The 17,735-nt window shown below is 44.7% G+C and overlaps 1 protein-coding gene across 2 annotated transcripts; it reads left to right on the forward strand.

Moving 5' to 3' along the window:
- The first annotated feature begins 417 nt into the window (after positions 1-417).
- polr2g (RNA polymerase II subunit G) lies at positions 418-15,039 on the forward strand. Of its 2 annotated transcripts, none has more exons than XM_060855859.1 (8): positions 418-584; positions 4,034-4,143; positions 6,766-6,925; positions 8,965-9,015; positions 9,186-9,251; positions 11,404-11,475; positions 13,763-13,796; positions 14,354-15,039. In XM_060855859.1, exons 1-8 carry the CDS (start codon positions 573-575, stop codon positions 14,365-14,367), a joined length of 519 nt encoding a protein of 172 aa, XP_060711842.1. In that variant the 5' UTR covers positions 418-572; the 3' UTR covers positions 14,368-15,039. The 2 variants fall into 2 exon arrangements, with proteins under 2 accessions (XP_060711842.1, XP_060711843.1); XM_060855860.1 differs by lacking the exon at positions 418-584 and adding an exon at positions 3,543-3,605.
- Positions 15,040-17,735: the final 2,696 nt, after the last annotated feature.

The raw sequence follows: 17,735 nt of genomic DNA on the forward strand, positions 1-17,735 counted from the left end.
GTCCACTCCTATGTCCTATGGGCCGAAGGGCCTGTTTGCACACTGTAGCACTGAATAGCTGCAAATGTGTTGCTGGTCAAAGCACAGCAGGCCAGGCAGCATCTCAGGAATAGAGAATTCGACGTTTCGAGCATAAGCCCTTCATCAGGAATGGCACTGAATAGCCTACTCCTAGTTCTTACGTTCTGAATGCATCTGGGCGGTGGAGGTGAAGAAGGGCGAGAAGTAGTTATCCTGACGGGAGCCGGCGATGTACGTGTTCGGAAAGGGTAAAGGCCTCAGCGCCGCCACTCAACGAGGTGCCAAGATGGCGGCGCCAAGCTGGCGACGGACGACGCCCGGAAAGTGCTGGAAAGAAGGTCACGTGGCTTGGAGAGCGCGCGTGACCGAGTCGCAGTTGCGCGCGTGACGTCGCAGCGACGGTTGAGCACGTGATCGCAGCCATTTTTCAACGGTCCCCGCTCCGTCTTTCAAATCGCCGTGACCGGCGGCTCGATTCTTTTCTGATAGAGAGAGAGAGAGATTTTCTCCCCTTCAGATTTTTATAAAAGTGCTCTTCAGTTGTCCCGACGATGTTTTATCACGTGAGTGCTTCGTTTTGGCCCGTCTCGCGAGGGCGGAGTGGTTAATAAAAACCCGAGCGGTAATCGGGGGGGAGGGGGAGGTGCGGCCGCGGCGTGGTGACGATGTTGGATGGGCGTGGCCACGTGGCGTGATGAGGTCATTGATTGACAACCACTCTGACCTATGCAGGTGGCTTGCCTGAATGATTGATCGCTGTTTTGGCAAATGGGAAACAGGGGGCGTGGGCGGAAGGTGTCCTCGTCCTCTCCCAAACAAAAGGCCAGTCTTGCAGCAGCTGAAAATCTGTCAGAAAAGCAGCGCAGGTTAGTTCAGTTGGCTGGACGACTGGTTCCGGTGTGCACAATGACGCCCCGTACTGGCTGAGGTTACTGGGGGGGTCATAGAATCCCTACAGTGTGGAAGCAGGCCATTCGACCACTGGGTCTGTACTGTACCCTCCCAAAAAGCATCACACTCGCACTCCCGTTTCTTGCAGCCCCACGTTTTCCATGGTTGACCCACCAGCTATGGGGTAACTTAGCATGGCCACTCCGCCCTAACCCGCACATCTTTGGATTGAGTGGGAAGAAACCAGGGCACCCAGAGGAAAACCCGCAAGGAGATTGCGCAGACTCCACGCAGACTGTTGCCTGAGATTAGATTCCCTACAGTGTGGAAACAGTCCTTTTTGGCCCAACTAATCCACACCGACCCTCCAAAGAGTAACCCACCTAGACCCATTTTCCCCCTAACTAATACACCCATCTCTACGGGTAATTTAGCAATACCAATTCACCTAACCTGCACATCTTTGGACTGTGGGAGGAAACCGGAGCGCTAGGAAGAAACCCAGGCAGACATGGGGGGGGGGGGGGCGGTAGAATGTGCAAACACCACACAGACATTCCCCCAAGGCTGGAATTGAACCTGGGTCCATGGTGCTGTGAGGCAGCAGTGCTTGCCACTGTGCCACCCCTGCCAGAATCAAACCTAGGTCCTTGGTGCTGTGCGGCAGGAGTGCTAACCACTAAGCCACTGTGCAACCTCACGAATCTTCCTTCTCAACCTCTTGGTGGTCCTCTCGTTAAACTTGCCACCTAATCCTCTCTCCCTAATGAGAGAGCAGCCCTGTGGGGGTGGATGGGTTTGGGGGCAGGTGCACACATGGGCTGAGCCGCTGCCTCGTCTCCTGAAATGAGCAGACTTCACAGAAAACTCCGAGACCAGAGGAAATCAATTAACTGAATAAACAATTATCTGAATGAAGTAGTGCCTGCCCATCTCATTTGATAATCGAGGTTCTTCTGTAAATTACATCCCCTTCGGGAGCATTGATATACAGGGGATCTTGGCTGCTAGTTCATAACTCCTGAAAGTGGCAACACAAGTGGATAAGGTGGTTAGAAAATGGTGTATGGCATGCTTGTCTTCCTTAGTGGGGCATTGAATATAAAGGTTAGCAAGTCACTTTGCAGCAGTATAAAACTTAAAGTTAGACCATTTGGAGCATCTTATGCAGTTACGGTTACCACACCAAAGGAAGAAAGTGGTGATTTAGAGAGGATGCATAAAAGGTTTACCAGGATGGAATGTATTAGTTAGGAGTGGTTGGACAAACTTGGATTGTTTTTACTGGAGTGTTGGGAGTCTGAAAGAGATAAGACTGAGAGGTGTAGATAGTCAGTCTTTTTTTTTCCCCCTCAAAAGTAAAATGTAAAGTGTCAGGGGCATAGATTTAAGTTAAGGGGCAAGGTTTAAAGGAGATGTGAGAGCAAGTGTTTTTTTACACAGATGATGGTGGGTGCCTGAAATACACTACCAGAAGATATGGTAGAAGCAGATATGATAGCAATGTTTAAGAGTCAGTTAGATACATGAAAAGGCAGGGAAGTGAGGAATGCAGACCATGAGCAGGCAGATGGGATTAAAATATTTAAAATGGTGTCATGGTCGCCACAGACATGGTGGGCCAAAGGGCCTGTTCCTGAACTGTACTGTTCTGTCTTCTACTTCTGAGTTGGTCTGTTCCTGAACCCTGTTTATAATTTTATTCCACATTTATTGAATTTCTAAATTAAAATATGACCCCTGCCAAGGTGTGGTTTGACCTTGAATCTGAATTAATTGTCCAAGGTCTGGATCATTTGACCAATGATAACTGTTGTGCTATTGTTACTGAAAAATAAGACAACTGTTGTAGTCATATTGTTTATAGGATAAATATTGAGCATCTCACCAGGAGATCATGCCACTCCTTTTAAATGTGACCTTTTGTATTCACCCAAGAGGTTAAATAATTCTTAGTCAACGTGATAAATCTGAAATGTTGACTGAGTTTCTCTCTCCACGGCTGCTGTTGGACATTCTGGTTATTTCCTACATTTCCTTTTTTTCTATCATTTAAGAGGGTTTCTGATATCAGACTGTTCCAACAGTGCAGCACGCCCAGGCTTGCTAGTGAACCTTGACACTGAATCGAGGCCAACAACATTGCCTCTATCACTGAACAGACAAAGTGAGCCCACTCTTCCCTATTTACAAAAACTGTTTCCCCCCCCCCCCCCCCCCCAAGTGATGTGTTGGGATGTGAAGGACACAGTGCAGAGTGATGCCAGGTGTAGTGGAGGTTGACAGAAAGGGAAGATACTTCAGAGGCCTTGGTGATAATTTTGTAACGGTATTCCCATTTCCACCTCTTCTAGACCCATCTTCTATTTCTTCACTTGGCCTAGTCTCATCTCCTCTAGAACTTGCCATAGCTGTTTTAAATACAAGGGATTGCTCATTTAAGACAGGCAGTTTTGCTCAGGTGGTTAATAGTCTTAGAACACACTCTTTCTTTCTCAAAAGGTTGTGGAGGCAGTCTTTGAATATTTCAAGGGTAGATAGGTTCTTGATGAGCAAGGGGGTGAAAGTTTATGGAGGGAGACAGGACTATGGATTCAAGATTGCAATCAAATCAGCTATGATCTTAGCAGGCTTAACGTGGTGGAAGGCCTACTCTACGCCAAGTTGTCTGATACCACAAAAACGACATGAAGGTAAGTCGTTTGGTTCATCAAACCTGCTCTGCCATTCAATCCGATCAAGATTCACCACCCTCTGAGTGTAGAAATGTCTTCTCCTCCTCCTCCTCCTCCTCAGTCCTAAGCAATTGACTCCTCCACACAGTGAGCAGGCAGTAGCTTGTGCCCTGTCCAATCCCCTTCAAAGTCTTGTCTGTCTCAATGTGATCTGTTTCAATCTTTTGAACTCTGAGAATATTTGACGCAGATTACTCCCTTATGATATAATCTTGCCTACTTGATAGCCCATCACAGATCTTCTCCTTCCCTACCTCTAATTAATTCAAGACCAAAGTTGATTGGACTTTTGAGGAACTGGGAAATAATTTGACCATCTGAAATTCTAGTCATTAAGGACAAAAAAGCAGCATTTTTAAATTTGTGCTTTCCTTTCATATTTTTAGATTTCTTTGGAACATGAAATTCTGCTGCATCCTCGATATTTTGGTCCTAATCTGCTCAACACTGTCAAACAGAAGTTGTTCACTGAGGTCGAGGGAACTTGCACTGGAAAGTGAGTGACACCATTTTACAATAGAAAAACCTTGAGTCTGAATATTGTGAAGACCTAGTGGCATCGTGGTCATGTCTCTGGATTAGTGACCCAGACACTCAGCTAATGCCCTGGGGACTAGGTTTGGAATTCCACCATCCGCAGCTAATGCATTCAATTAATAACTCTGCAATTGATCTCCTTCCTGGTGACTGTGAAACCTTTGTCAATTGTTGTAAAAACCCATCAGGTTCACTAATATCCCTTAGGGAAGGAGATCTTATCCACCTCAATGAGGTGCACTTTTAAGTGTCCCTCTGCAGTGAATTAGAGTGATTAGCACAGCTGCCTCACAGAGCCAGGAACCCGGGTTCGATTCCACCCTTGGATGAACTGTCTACGTGGAGTTTGCACGTTCTCCCCATGTCTGCGTGGCTTCCTTCAGAGTGCTTCAGTTTCCTCCCACAGTCCAAAGATGGGCCGGTTAGGTGGGTTAGCCATGGTTAATGCAGGGTACAGGGATAGCATGTGAGGGTCAGTGTGGACCTAATAGGCTAAATGGCCTATTTTCACACTGGTGGGATTCCATAATTCTATAATTGAGCCACTCAATCCAAAAGGTAATAAATTGCTGGCCTTGCCAGTGTTGCTCACGTCCTGAGAGAGAATACAGTGGGGAGAGCTGTTTTCTCCATTCTGAGTTATGATAGATATAGTGATAATGAAAACTGCTTGACAGTTATTTCTTTTATCTTTCTTTCATTCTTATGGTGATGTCATCGCGGGCAAGAATAATATTTATTGTTCATTCCATTGGTCATTTTCCCCAAGTCTCCTCTGGCTATGAGAGTAGTGCTCTCAGCTTTGACTCTCCAAATGCATGGTTCTCATGTTCCACTCCAGGGTAGCAAGCACAAACATGCCGGGCTGACTTGCTCTACATCGCAGCACTGATAGAGTGTTGCCCCATTGGAAGTGCTACCTTGTGAAAGGGGTGCTAAACTTGGTGATTCTCGCACCCACTTCGGCAGATATGAAATTTCCTGTAGGAACCATCCCTCCACTTTAATTCTATCTCCTATAGCTACCATATCCCCATAATTACCTTATCCCCTATAGCAACCATTCCCTGCATAGTTTCCCTATTTCCTTTGGGAACCTTACCCCCATAGTAAGGGGAGGCAATGGCCTGGTTGTGTTATCGCTGGACTGTTAATCCAAGTAACTTTCTGGGGACCCAGATTCAAATCCTGCCATGGCAGTTGGTGGAATTTGTATTCAATAAATGTCTGAAACTAAGAGTCTAATGACAGCCACGAATCCATTGCTGATTGTTGGAAAAACCCATCTGGCTCACTAATAACCTTTGGGGAAAGGAACTGCAGTCCTTACCTGCTTCGACCTATGTGCGACTCCAGACCCACAGCAATGTGGTTTACTCTTCACTGCTCTCTTGGTAATTAGGGATGGGCAATAAATGCTGGGCTTGGCCAGCGATGCTGTCATCCCATGAACAAATTGAAAAATAAAGGAACCCAGGTATGCTGTTTCTCAAAGAGGTGTTGGGCCGAGGGGAGGGTGGGTTGGATCTTTCAACTCTTGCGGTGTCCTGTGCCCTTACACTTACCCTTCAATCAGTGTCACAAAAATAGATGAGCTGGGTCATCCCATTACCATTCGTGGGATTATGTCATGTATATAAGGGCTGCCACATTTCCTACACTACACCAGTGCCTTTCCCTTCAAAAGTACTGGTTGTAAGCGACTTTGCACCTCAAGTGGTGAAGGATGCGGCCCCTCTGATGCTCACTCTGTGCTGTCAGGATTGCCTCCTCCCTCAGCTACCTGTCCTGGGATGCGTCAAGTCCTGCCTCCATAAGGCCAGAAGATTCTGTATTGATCTGCAACCTAATCATCGCGGAAATGAGACACAGGACTGACTCCTCTCAGCTTGCACTCATCAGGACTGGGGCACGAGAAAACAAATTTAGAAAGAGAATTCAAGTCAGCATCCTCTTCTCATGCTGTATAAATTGGTGTTACTGAAATGCTGGGGGCCGATGGTGACCTAGTGATAATGCAGTGTGCTATCATTCTCTGATCATATTGCTCCCCTAGCCACATCATAAAATAATTTTCTCTGTTAACTATGTTATCAATTATATTTTTGTTTCTGATTGGTTTACAATATGTAAAGCAGCAGTCAGGTTCCTTTTGAATAAACCACAATGTTATTGACTTTTTGTGACAATAGGCAAAGATAAGGTTTGGAAGGATAAATGTTTATTCTTCCAAATATTCCCAAAGCAACAGCAATACCAATTTCTCGCATTCTCTCTTGCTGTCCCCCTCAAAGGCAGATGATGAGCTAGTCACTTTCTCTCAATGTGCTGGGCACTTCATCCACTGATTCAAATGTTTATTTGTGATAATTTTCCCCATACCTTGGAGAGAGGGCAAGGAAGTGGCAAGCTCCCAGCACAAAGTCCCAATAGCCATATCCTTGTGCTGTGTGATCCAGTGAAATCGAATCATCAAGACCAACTTTAGATCTCAGTGTGATTTTGTGATGACACTGTGCTTCAGTGAGATTGTAACCTGCTTTTGCCTGCTCTATTGCTTATTTACAATTTTTTTGTGCAGGTATGGATTTGTCATTGCTGTCACCACCATAGACAACATTGGGGCTGGGGTAATTCAGCCAGGCCGTGGATTTGTGCTCTACCCTGTCAAGTACAAGGCCATAGTCTTTCGGCCATTTAAAGGAGAGGTGGTTGATGCTGTGGTCACTCAAGTCAACAAGGTATCATCTCTGGGTATATAGTGAAGTACTTTTGTTATCTTTATTTGCTCTGAGATTATCTTCCTCTCAAATTGAGTGAGGTGGAAGACTAAGAGGGGAGAAGCCTTTGGCCTTCTCAGTCTGACTCTCACGAGAAAGCCTTGAAGAGCCTGTGTCCACGCCTTTACACACTGTCCTTCTTTGTTTCGCCCAAATGGTAGAGGTGGCATTTCAGCCGAGATCAACTTTCAGTCAGAATGCCCTGGGATCAGACAGTCCATGACAGCAATGCATGTCACTTTAAGAGTAAAACAGAAGAATATTTTCTATTTAATGTGATCAGAGATGTTATTACACAGCTCTGGAGTAGGTGGGCCCTGAATCTACGAGGAGAAAGTGAGGACTGCAGATGCTGGAGATCAGAGCTGAAAATGTGTTGCTGGAAAAACGCAGCAGGTCAAGCAGCATCCAAGAAGCAGGAGAATCGACGTTTCGGGCATGAGCCCTGAAGAAGGGCTCATGCCTGAAATGTCGATTCTCCTGCTCCTTGGATGCTGCCTGACCTGCTGCGCTCGGGCCTTGAATCTAGGCCTCTTGGCTCTGAGGTAGGGATACTACCACTGTACCATGGAGCCCCAAAGGTAAAGCAGCTCTAGAGTTGGTTGAGAGCAGATGGTACTCGGGGACTTCCTATTATTGGTTAATTTTGGAGGAGAGGAGAGGAGGGTGTATTGACATAGTATTAATGTCACTACATTGGTAATCTACATGCTCAGTCTATTGCTTCAGGCACAAGGTTTCAAATCACACCATTGTCAGAGGGTGAAATTTGAATTCAATAAAAGTCTTGGCTAGTTTGGTGGTTTCTTAAAATATGTATTTTTTAAAGCTGGGTCTTCTCCAATGAGAAGTTGGCTCCTGGACAGAGAAAGGGTCCACCAGGGAAAGGTGGCAAGTGGTGCTTATGCTAAACTGAAGATTTACAATGAAACCCTTGTAAGTCTCTGAAAATCTTTTGCTGCCTAATTCAACACATGGTTATTGGTCTGTTAAAAGACAAACCCCACACTCTGGAGAGGGCTCAGCAGTAGACAGCACCTGACAGTCTAATATAATCCTGAGAAACCACTGCACTGACTATGTTCTTCCCTTTGAAACGAGCCATCTCCTGTTCTTGGGACTTTTTTTTTAAGATTAGATTACTTACGGTGTGGAAACAGGCCCTTCGGCCCAACAAGTCCATACTCACCCGCCGAAGCGCAACCCACCCATTCCCCTACATTTACCCCTTCACCTAACACTACGGGCAATTTAGCATGGCCAATTCACCTGGCCTGCACATCTTTGGACTGTGGGAGGAAACCGGAGCACCTTGGGAAACCCACGCAGACACGGGGAGAACGTGCAAACTCCACACAGTCAGTCGCCTAAGTCGGGAATTGAACCTGGGTCTTTGGTGCTGTGAGGCAGCAGTGCTAACCACTGTGCCACCCACTAAGGATGTAATCAGGTGTGTTACAAAGATGGCTTCACTCCTTTCATGCATCATTAAGGAAAGGCAGTGGTGCTGTAGTAATGACACAAGACTAATAATCTCAGGCAAATATTCTGGGGACATAGCTTTGATCCCATCCTAGCACACGTAAAACCTGAATTCCATTTTGGAAAGGAAACTGGAATAAAGGTTGGTGAAATATGACTGTATAACTGCTGTGATTGACATAACAACCAAGGAAAGTCTGCTATCTTCACTTGGTCTGGCCAACGTGTGATTCCAGACATGCAATATGTTGACTCTTAATCACTGTCTGGACGGTTTGGGCTGGGCAATAAATGCTGATCCAGTCAGCAGTATATATAATCCATGAACTAATAAATGCAGTAATAATTCTTCACTGTAATCACTTGGTCAGTGGTGGCAAAACCTTTCATGGATTTTAGTTGTGAATATTGTTGTACCAGCATGTCTGACTACCGTGTAACTGTACAGTATTTATTCAGCAAGGTATGATTCGTTCACTGTGCTCCTGTTTTGATTATGGGTTTCTTTTGTGACACAGGTTGGACTTTTCACTGAAATTGGGCCCATGTCCTGCTTCATCTCAAGACATGTGAGTTGCCACATTCAAAACAACCCCTCCACTTAGCTGGTGAATGTGCTATAGTTGCTACAGTAATCCAGAGAAAATTTCTTGAGCATTTTGAGAGTTTGAACTCAGTTCGGGTAACAATGATTATTGAGCCTGTCATTAATCTTTCACCATGTCTTCTTGTCTCCCAGTCAATTCCGTCCGAAATGGAGTTTGATCCCAATTCCAACCCTCCCTGTTACAAGACCAGTGATGAGGTATGTATAAGACATTTGTTAGACCTCAGCTGGAGTATCGTGTACAGTTCTGGGCACCACATCTTACGAAGCATGTGAATGTGTTAGAGAGTGCCAGGTGCTAATGTCACTGGTAATTCAGAGACATGGGCTAATATGTTGGTGACACTAGTTCAAGTCTCACCATGGTAGTGTTGAAATTTTAGATTAAAAGTATGAATCTGAAAGGTAGGGTCAAAAATGGCGACCGTTAAGCTATTGTCAGTTATCATTAAAAAAATCCACTGGTTCACTAATGTCCTATTAGAGAAGGAGATTTTCTGTCCTTCTCCAGTCTGGCTACTTGTGACTGCAGACCAATAGGTTGACTCTAACTGCCCTCTGGGATGGCTGAGTGTTCCACTCAGACCAAGGGCGATTAGGAATGTGCAACGACCAGCAACATAAAAAATGTTAAATGATCAGGAGCAGAGTAACAAAATCAAAATGAAAACAAATTTGTTGAAATGCCATTTTGGAGGAATGTGATACACTGCAGCCTCTGGCAGCCATCAGTCAGCCTTGATGCTGTGTTTTTTGTCAAAAATGAAATTCAATTTTAAATAAAAGTAACAAAGGGAAACTGCGTGACATAAATCAAATATTCAAAATGAGTTGAAAAAGTGCTTAAGGTGGCAACAGTACAGTGTAGCTCCTGTGAAAGGCCTGTAGTGTGCCAGTGGACACTATATGTCCCCTTTCCAAGGACACCGAATTTTTTTTTTGGTTTTTTTGTGGTTTTTTTTTGTTGTTAATTTTTAATCCACTTATTTGGAAATGCTGTGATGCACACCCTTGGGGCAAGGTTGGACCTGAACTCCAGAATGTTTGGGCTCAGATAGCGACATGAGCACAACACCACATGCTCTTGTACCTTTTTCTGTGCTTTTGAAATAATTGATACTAGACCAATTTACAGAGGAACCTCGATTATCTGAACAAGATGGAAGGGCAGTATTTCGTTCGAATAATTAATTATTCGGTTAATAGATTTAAATGCCTTTACTCTGAGGCTAGGAGTTTTTAAGTCTGCTCCCCATTCAGGAGACTAGGAAGGAGCACACTGCATGCGAGCCACAACCCCCCCCCCCCCAACACTGCCCCCACTGCTCCACCAATCCCATACTACAGCACAAGCACCACCACTACCACACACACACATTACACAACCTCCCACCTCCCCACCCCCCCCACCCCACTCCGGCAGCTGGACTGGACACCAATAACAAGACTGCTGCTGCCTTTGTAGGTAAGTCTCTCCACGTAGCGCGCACAACTTTTTGCTGCAACCTGTTGACAGGTTCCACCTTTGCCCCATACAAGACAATGTTGGAGAGATTATCTGGGGAAGTGGGGGGTTTCAGGTACACCCCTCTGTGGAACTCCAGGAAAAGTGTGGAGGGAGAGAGAGTGAGTGTGGTAGGTCAGTCATTTGGAGACGGTGCCTGTTTAATCAGTGTAAACAAAAGATGTGATCAGTGTTGGAAACACGTCTTTGATGTAATGTTTCTATTGTGATCTTGAGATCCAAATTAAAAGTGAACAGTACTTTTAAGTGCTGAAAAATGTGTTGCTGGAAAAGCACAGCAGGTCAGGCAGGATCCAAGGAGCAGGAGAATCGACACAGTACTTATTAAGTGGTACTGTAATAAAAATTAGCATATTCCAATGATAAATCTCTCTCTACCTTTTTAATCATCCAATAAAAGAACTGTTAAACTGGCAAGTAATAGCCCCTCAAAAAGCCACTATACTGCTGTCAGCATCTCCATAACCCGCTCCATTTTCCAAGATTTTTGGCCTCTAGTACAATCCCAATTCTAATTGCCCACACAGAGCACTGAGGCCAGGTCAGATTTAGAAAGCAACTCTTCCCACTTTTTAAAAGGATTGAGGGCCCCCAGTTTCTCCCTCCTTAAACTTGTTCACTTCTCTACTTTGTTCCTTTTTAAGAGCTCCTCAAAACTAAATCCAAATTCATGGTAATCTCATCTAATATCGTGGTTTGGTGTCAAGGTGTGATTATAATGTTCTTGTCAGATGTCTTGGATCACTTTGATTTTTGAAGTTGCCATATGAATATAACATTAGCAAAAAGTGCAGATCTCCTCACTCTCTGTGGCTTCGCTTTCAGGACATCGTTATCCAACAAGATGATGAAATTCGACTGAAGGTAGTAGGAACTAGAGTTGATAAGAATGACATAGTAAGTACACGGTCCAATCCTCCAAAGACTGGTTTATAATGGCTGTCTGTGTATTGGATGATTTAAGTGATTTTTAAAGAAAAAAAGATTTTGCTCTATTTGTGCCTCTGTCAGTAAGTGTACTGAGACTGTTGGAACTTACTGAGGTAGGGTGTTAGAAATCGATTCTCGCTATTCCTGGTGTTATCACAGAAGTTAAAGATTTTTGTAAAGTGCACAAAATTTCCCATTTTACGTGATTTTTCAGACCAGGCTGATGGAAAGCACAAATTCTTTTTGTCCTCAGCAAGAATTACTAATTAGAGATAGAGTCACAACAAGGAAACAGACCCTTCGGTCCAACCCGTCCGTGCCGACCAGATATTCCAACCTAATCTAGTCCCACCTGCCAGCACCTGTCCCATTTCCCTCCAAACCCTTCCTATTCATATACCCATCCAAATGCCTCTTAAATGTTGCAATTGCACTAGCGTCAACCACATCCTCTGGCAGCTCATTCCATACACGTACCACCCTCTGTGTGAAAAAGTTGCTCCATAGGTCTCTTCTTTATCTTTCCCCTCTCTCCCTAAACCTATGCCCCTTAATTCTTGACTCCCCAACCCCAGGGAAAAGACTTTGTCTATTTATCCTATCCATGCCTCTCATAATTTTGTAAACCTCTATAAGGTCACCCCTCAGCCTCCGATGCTCAAGGGGAAAAAAGCCCCAACATGTTCAGCCTCTCCCTGTAGCTCAAATCCTCCAATCCTGGCAACATCCTTGTAAATCTTTCCTGAACCCTTTCAAGTTTCACAACATCCTTCCGATAGGAAGGAGACCAGAATTGCACACAATATTCCAACAGTGGCCTAACCAATGCGTTGAACAGCTGCAACATGATCTCCCAACTCCTGTACTCAATACTCTGACCAATAAAAGAAAGCATATCAAACGCCTCCTTCAGTATCCTATCTACCTGCGACTACACTTTCAAGAAGCTATGAACCTGCACTCCAAGGTCTCTTTGTTCAGCAACACTCCGCAGGACCTTACCATTAAGTGTATAAGTCCTGCTAAGATTTGCTTTCCCAAAATGCAGCACCTCACATTTATCTGAATTAAACTCCATTTGCCACTTCTCACCCCATTGGCCCATCTGGTCCAGATCCTGTTGTAATCTGAGTAACCCTCTTCATTGTCCACTACACCTCCAATTTTGGTGTCATCTTCAAACTGAGAAACTGTACCTCTTATGCTCGCATCCAAATCATTTATGTAAATTCTTAACAAGTCCTTAAACTCTTACCTTCAGGTAAACAGTTACAAACAGTTGTTATGTAATAATATAATTAAAACTCTAGACTTTTAAACCCCACCCCCTCTTTCACAAGCAGACTGATGCAAACGGACAGAAAATTGGTTATTAGATACAGTTCAGCAGTTTTTGTTCCCAGGTTCTGTTGAGATTATTCCAATGATTCTTCTGCTGGCCACCATATTGCTTCAGTCATCTTTCTCCTGATGCTTTTATTGGCTGGCTCACTTGTGAGAGGTCTCTGACTCAGAAATTAACAGCCATAGTTTACAATACAGTACTAACTAATTTTGACTGCACAGAATAGAGAGAGACAATTCCTGAGCTGGGGAAGAACTGAACATACTCTGTGCTCTGCTCCTGCCACACCCTGCCTCTCTGTCTGTCAATAACTTGTTTCCAGCTCCAAGCTATTCAGTTACCTAAGAACCAATCTCTCAGATATTGGCAGGCAAAAGGTCTCTGCTGTTGGTCACTAGTCCGTGACCAATCAAGTTGTTGCCAACAAGAGCAGCATCAGTACGCTCTCAATCATCTTCAACTCGAACGTCTATTACTTCTTGTTAGATCTGTTTACATGATGCTTTGCTTGGGTAGTCACAGCACAACAGCCTCACCTGCACTTAAAGACTCCGTGCACAGTTTCACTCTGTGATGAGTGAGGTTCTCCCTCCAGCACCACCACCCCCCCAACAACCAAGGTCTGCGTGCAGCAGCAACTTCTGAAGAGAGAGCCATTCATCAGCACATTGATCTGTATGTGAGGAGCTTCCCTGCAATTTGGGAGGGACATCAGTAAGGGAGCGTCGGTTCTCGCCCTGAGGGACTAACCCACACACAGGTGCCGGCTCCAGCTGTACCTCTTCCACACATGGCTGAAGGTTCGACAATGTTGTGAAGAATGTCACAAGAACCAGCTGCTGGTACTTGGTCTTTCCGTTGAGGGTTATTTGTTGCTCTGATAACCCATGCTCTTCGTTTCCCTTCCAGTTTGCTATTGGTTCTCTGATGGATGACTACTTGGGTAAGTGTTGGTTTCTGTTGCTAAGTATACAGTTGGGTGGTTTGAAGGGTGGCCATGTGAGATTGAGTTGCGGGGAGTAACAGCTGAGGCCACAACCCACACACACCCCCACACACACGCTGGGCAGATGTGAATTAGTTTCACCATGTGAGAAGGAAGGTTCCCCATCTTATTGTCTAGGAGGGAGGGACAGATAAGAAAGGAGGCTGAGCAAACAGGTGGGAGGGGAGCGGTTTTAGGGAACAGCCGTCCACAATCTTCCGAGCAATGCTTTAAGGCTAATACCCTTCACGTTTCAAAATGGAAATGAGTTGGGGAAAGCTGTCTCAATCTCGCAGCGTTATGTTAGCTAGCATTGAAATTTTAGTGACTGGGGTGTTTGCTGTGGGAGAAATCCTCTTTACCTGACTGAGAGCAACAGGAAGTGCCTTACTGGAAGCCTGCAAAATTCTCTCGCAGGGAAGGAAGGGCTGGATCTGTTTTTTTTATTAATTGTTTTGTGTATGTTATGCATCGTGGCCCTTTTGATTAAACATTGTTCTTTCTTCCTGCACCAGGGTTGGTGAGCTAAAGTTGTCACCTGGCCTCCAACAATGAAGCGGGCAGCACCCAGAGACAATCCAGTTTCTTCCCCAAAGCGCTGTCCCTGTTTGAGCGTTCGTTCACTGGGGACCCCTGCCTGTGATTGCATTACAGTTATTACACCGAAGCCCCTGGTTCAAGCAGAATCTGAGAGACGGCAGCCTCGTTTGACAACCCAGGCTTATACCTTGCAAAACCTGCCCTAAACTGAATTTGACGTGGCGTTCTTACATTCCTCTTCTGACATTGGGCACATCTCTCTGTTGTCCTCCCCCCAAAAAAAAAGCTTCTCCTTGCTGCCTTTCAATGGTGACTCGGTAAAACTAAAAAAGAAAGGCCCTGAGACTGACATGATTGATATCCGTTATGGTGCCTCATTCTAGAACACAAATTGCGAGTGCTGAATCTACCTTAAGTTTTGGTCCCCACCAACAGGCTGCAAGCACGTTCAAACCAGACCTTCTTCCACTCAGCTGTCCCGTTTCTTCATCTCGATCGGTTAGTTGGTTTGTCAGGGATTTAAGATGTTGTCTGAGATCTTTTGATGTCTGGCATTGTGCTTTTGAATGCAAATGGAGATTTGAGATTCCTATGTCTTTTTAAAAGCATTCCCCATTCTTTTGTATATTCTAATAAAGAACATTTTTATTGCACTGGAAAATTAGTGTTTTTGTGGGTTTTTTTTTTTGCACAAATTTGCGTACTAAAGTTTGCAGATTCTTCAACTTCTGTGTAATTTACATCCCGAGTAGCTTTCCTATTTTAAGGAGACCAGAATTGAATGCGGTATTTTAACATATGGAAACTATTATTGTTTCTAGCTAGCTTGCTCTTCTACTCTTAACTTTAACTGCTTTGTTAATATTTCAGTTTTTAAAATATATTCTCTTAAATTGATTGATTATACTAACTGACAAGCTTAAATTTAAACTGACTTAAATGGTGCACTCAGGAATGAAACGAGCTGTAAAATCAGTACATTTTTAAAAATACGCATCAGAAATTAAGCAATTATCACTGCTTTTTGTGATTTTTATAAAAGACTTTGGATGAGGAAGTGGAAGAGGTGATGGTGGGTTAGTAAGTTTGCTGATGTCACGAAGGTTGGTGGAGTTGTGGAAAGTGTGGAGGACTGTTGTATGTTGCAACGGGACATTGGCAGGAGGCACAGCTGGCTAAGTAGTGGCAGATGGAGTTCAACTCAGAAAAGTGCAAAGTCATTCACTTTGGAAAGTTGAATTTGAATGCAGAATATGGAGTTAAAGGCAGGATTCTTGGCAGTGTAGAGGAACAGAGCGATCTTAGGGTCCATATCAATAGATCCCTCAAACTTGCCACCCAGGTTGATAGGGTTGTTAAGAAGATGTATGGTGTATTGACTTTCATTAGCAGGGGTACGGAGTTTAAGAGACACAAAGCTTATGCTGCAGCTCTATAGAGCCCTGGTTAGGCCACACGTGGAAATATTGTATTCCGTTCTGGTCGCCTCAGTGGAAGCTTTGTAGAGGAAGCAGAAGACATTTACCAGGATGTTCCCTGGATTGGAGGACATGACCTCTGAAGAAAGGTTGAGGGTGTGAGGGCTTTTCTCATTGGAACAAAGAAGAATGAGTTGTGACTTGTTAGGGGTGTACAAGGTGTTCAGAGGCATAGACAGAGCATTTTTCCCCTGGTGAAAATGTCTATCACAAGGGGACAAAATTTTAAGGTAATTGGACAAAGGGTTAGGGGAGATGTCAAGAGTAGGTCCTTTGCACAGTGAGTGGTGAATGCATAGAATGCACTGCCTGCAGTGGTACTAGAGTCAGAGACATGAGGGGCATTTAAGCGACTCTTTGATAGGCACCTGGAAGTTAGTACAATGAAGGGTGTGTAGGTTAATATGATTATTAGATTAGATTCCCTTCAGTGTGGAAACAGACCCTTCAGCCCAACAAGTCCACACCGACCCTCCTGAAGAGTAACCCACCCAGACCCATTTCCCTCTGATCAATGCACCTGATACTACAGGCAATTTAGCATTGCCAATTCACCTAACCTGCACATCTTTGTGACGGTGGAGGAAACCGGAGCACCCGGAGGAAACCCACACTGACACAAGGAGAATGTGCAAACTCCACACAGACAATCACCCGAAGCTGGAATCGAACCTGGGACCCTGGTGCTGTGAGGTAGCAGTGCTAACCACTGAGCCACCATGCCGATAAAGGGCCAGAGCAACAAGTGCCGAAGGACATGCACTGTTCTCTGTTTACGTTTCAAGTGGGTACAGTAAGAATATTCTGTCTCTGTTGACAGCAGTTCATACAATATTGAAAAACAAGTTGTTCCAAAGAGAGCTGACACTGACGTTGAGGCAGAGGGTTAGTTACACTGAGGGGCTTCCAAGGACCTATTTGTCAATATCAAACTTAATAGTATCTTTACATATTCGGCTGCAAATACCTGCATGGAACACAGCAAGGTCAACTATGGTGGGGCCAGATATATGTCACTTTATAATATGTAGAATCCCTACGGTGTGGAAACAGGCTCTTCAGCCCAGCAAGTCCACACCGATTCCCCAGAGAGTATTCCACCCAGACCCATTTCCCTCTAACTAATGCACCTAACCTACACACTGGGTAATTTAGCATAGCCAATCCACCTAACCTGTACATCTTTGGATTGTGGGAGGTAACCAACGCAGGCAGTCGCCCAAGGCCGGAATCGAACCTTGGTCCCTGGCGCTGTGAGGCAGCAGTGCTAACCACTGAGCTTACATTACTGGTAAGGATGGTCTGTCACTATATATCACTGAGCTTAAGACCTAGTGAAGACAGATCTTGTCACTGTAACCATATGGAACGACAGTATTGGTGTGGACAGGTCTGTTACTATAAGACATTGGGGTACAGTACTGGCAGGGACAGATATATTGCACTGGCTACAGTACTGATGCAAACAGATCTGTCACTATATACCACTGGAGTTCAGTCCTGGTGGGAACAGGTCAGTCATTGTCTCACAGAGGTACAGTGTTACTGGGGACAGATTTGTCACTGTAGAACACAGGGACTGTACTGGTGGGGACAGCTCTGTCCCCTGTGTAAAGCTGGAGAACAGTACTGGTGAAACAAGTCTGCCTATGTGTAACACTGGGGAACAGTACTGGTGGGACATATGTGTCCCTGTGTTTCACTGATGGGCAGTACTCGTGAGGACAGGTCTGTTCCTGTATATCACTGGTGAACAGTACTGGTGGGACAAGAAGAGTTATTTATTAGATCTAGACAACTGGTGTCAAAATAATCTGTTGATAAAGAGTGTAGGGGCATACCTAAGAGGGATATCAGGAGTGCAAAAATGAGATATTAG

Source organism: Hemiscyllium ocellatum, chromosome 46 (assembly GCF_020745735.1).
Source record: "Hemiscyllium ocellatum isolate sHemOce1 chromosome 46, sHemOce1.pat.X.cur, whole genome shotgun sequence".
In the NCBI taxonomy this organism is placed as follows: Eukaryota; Metazoa; Chordata; class Chondrichthyes; order Orectolobiformes; family Hemiscylliidae; genus Hemiscyllium; species Hemiscyllium ocellatum.

Coding starts and splice junctions, on each gene's coding strand:
- polr2g (XM_060855859.1), top strand. Junction 4,144..6,765: donor GAGGGAACTTGCACTGGAAA/GTGAGTGACACC, acceptor TTTTTTGTGCAG/GTATGGATTTGTCATTGCTG. Junction 9,252..11,403: donor GTTACAAGACCAGTGATGAG/GTATGTATAAGA, acceptor CTTCGCTTTCAG/GACATCGTTATCCAACAAGA.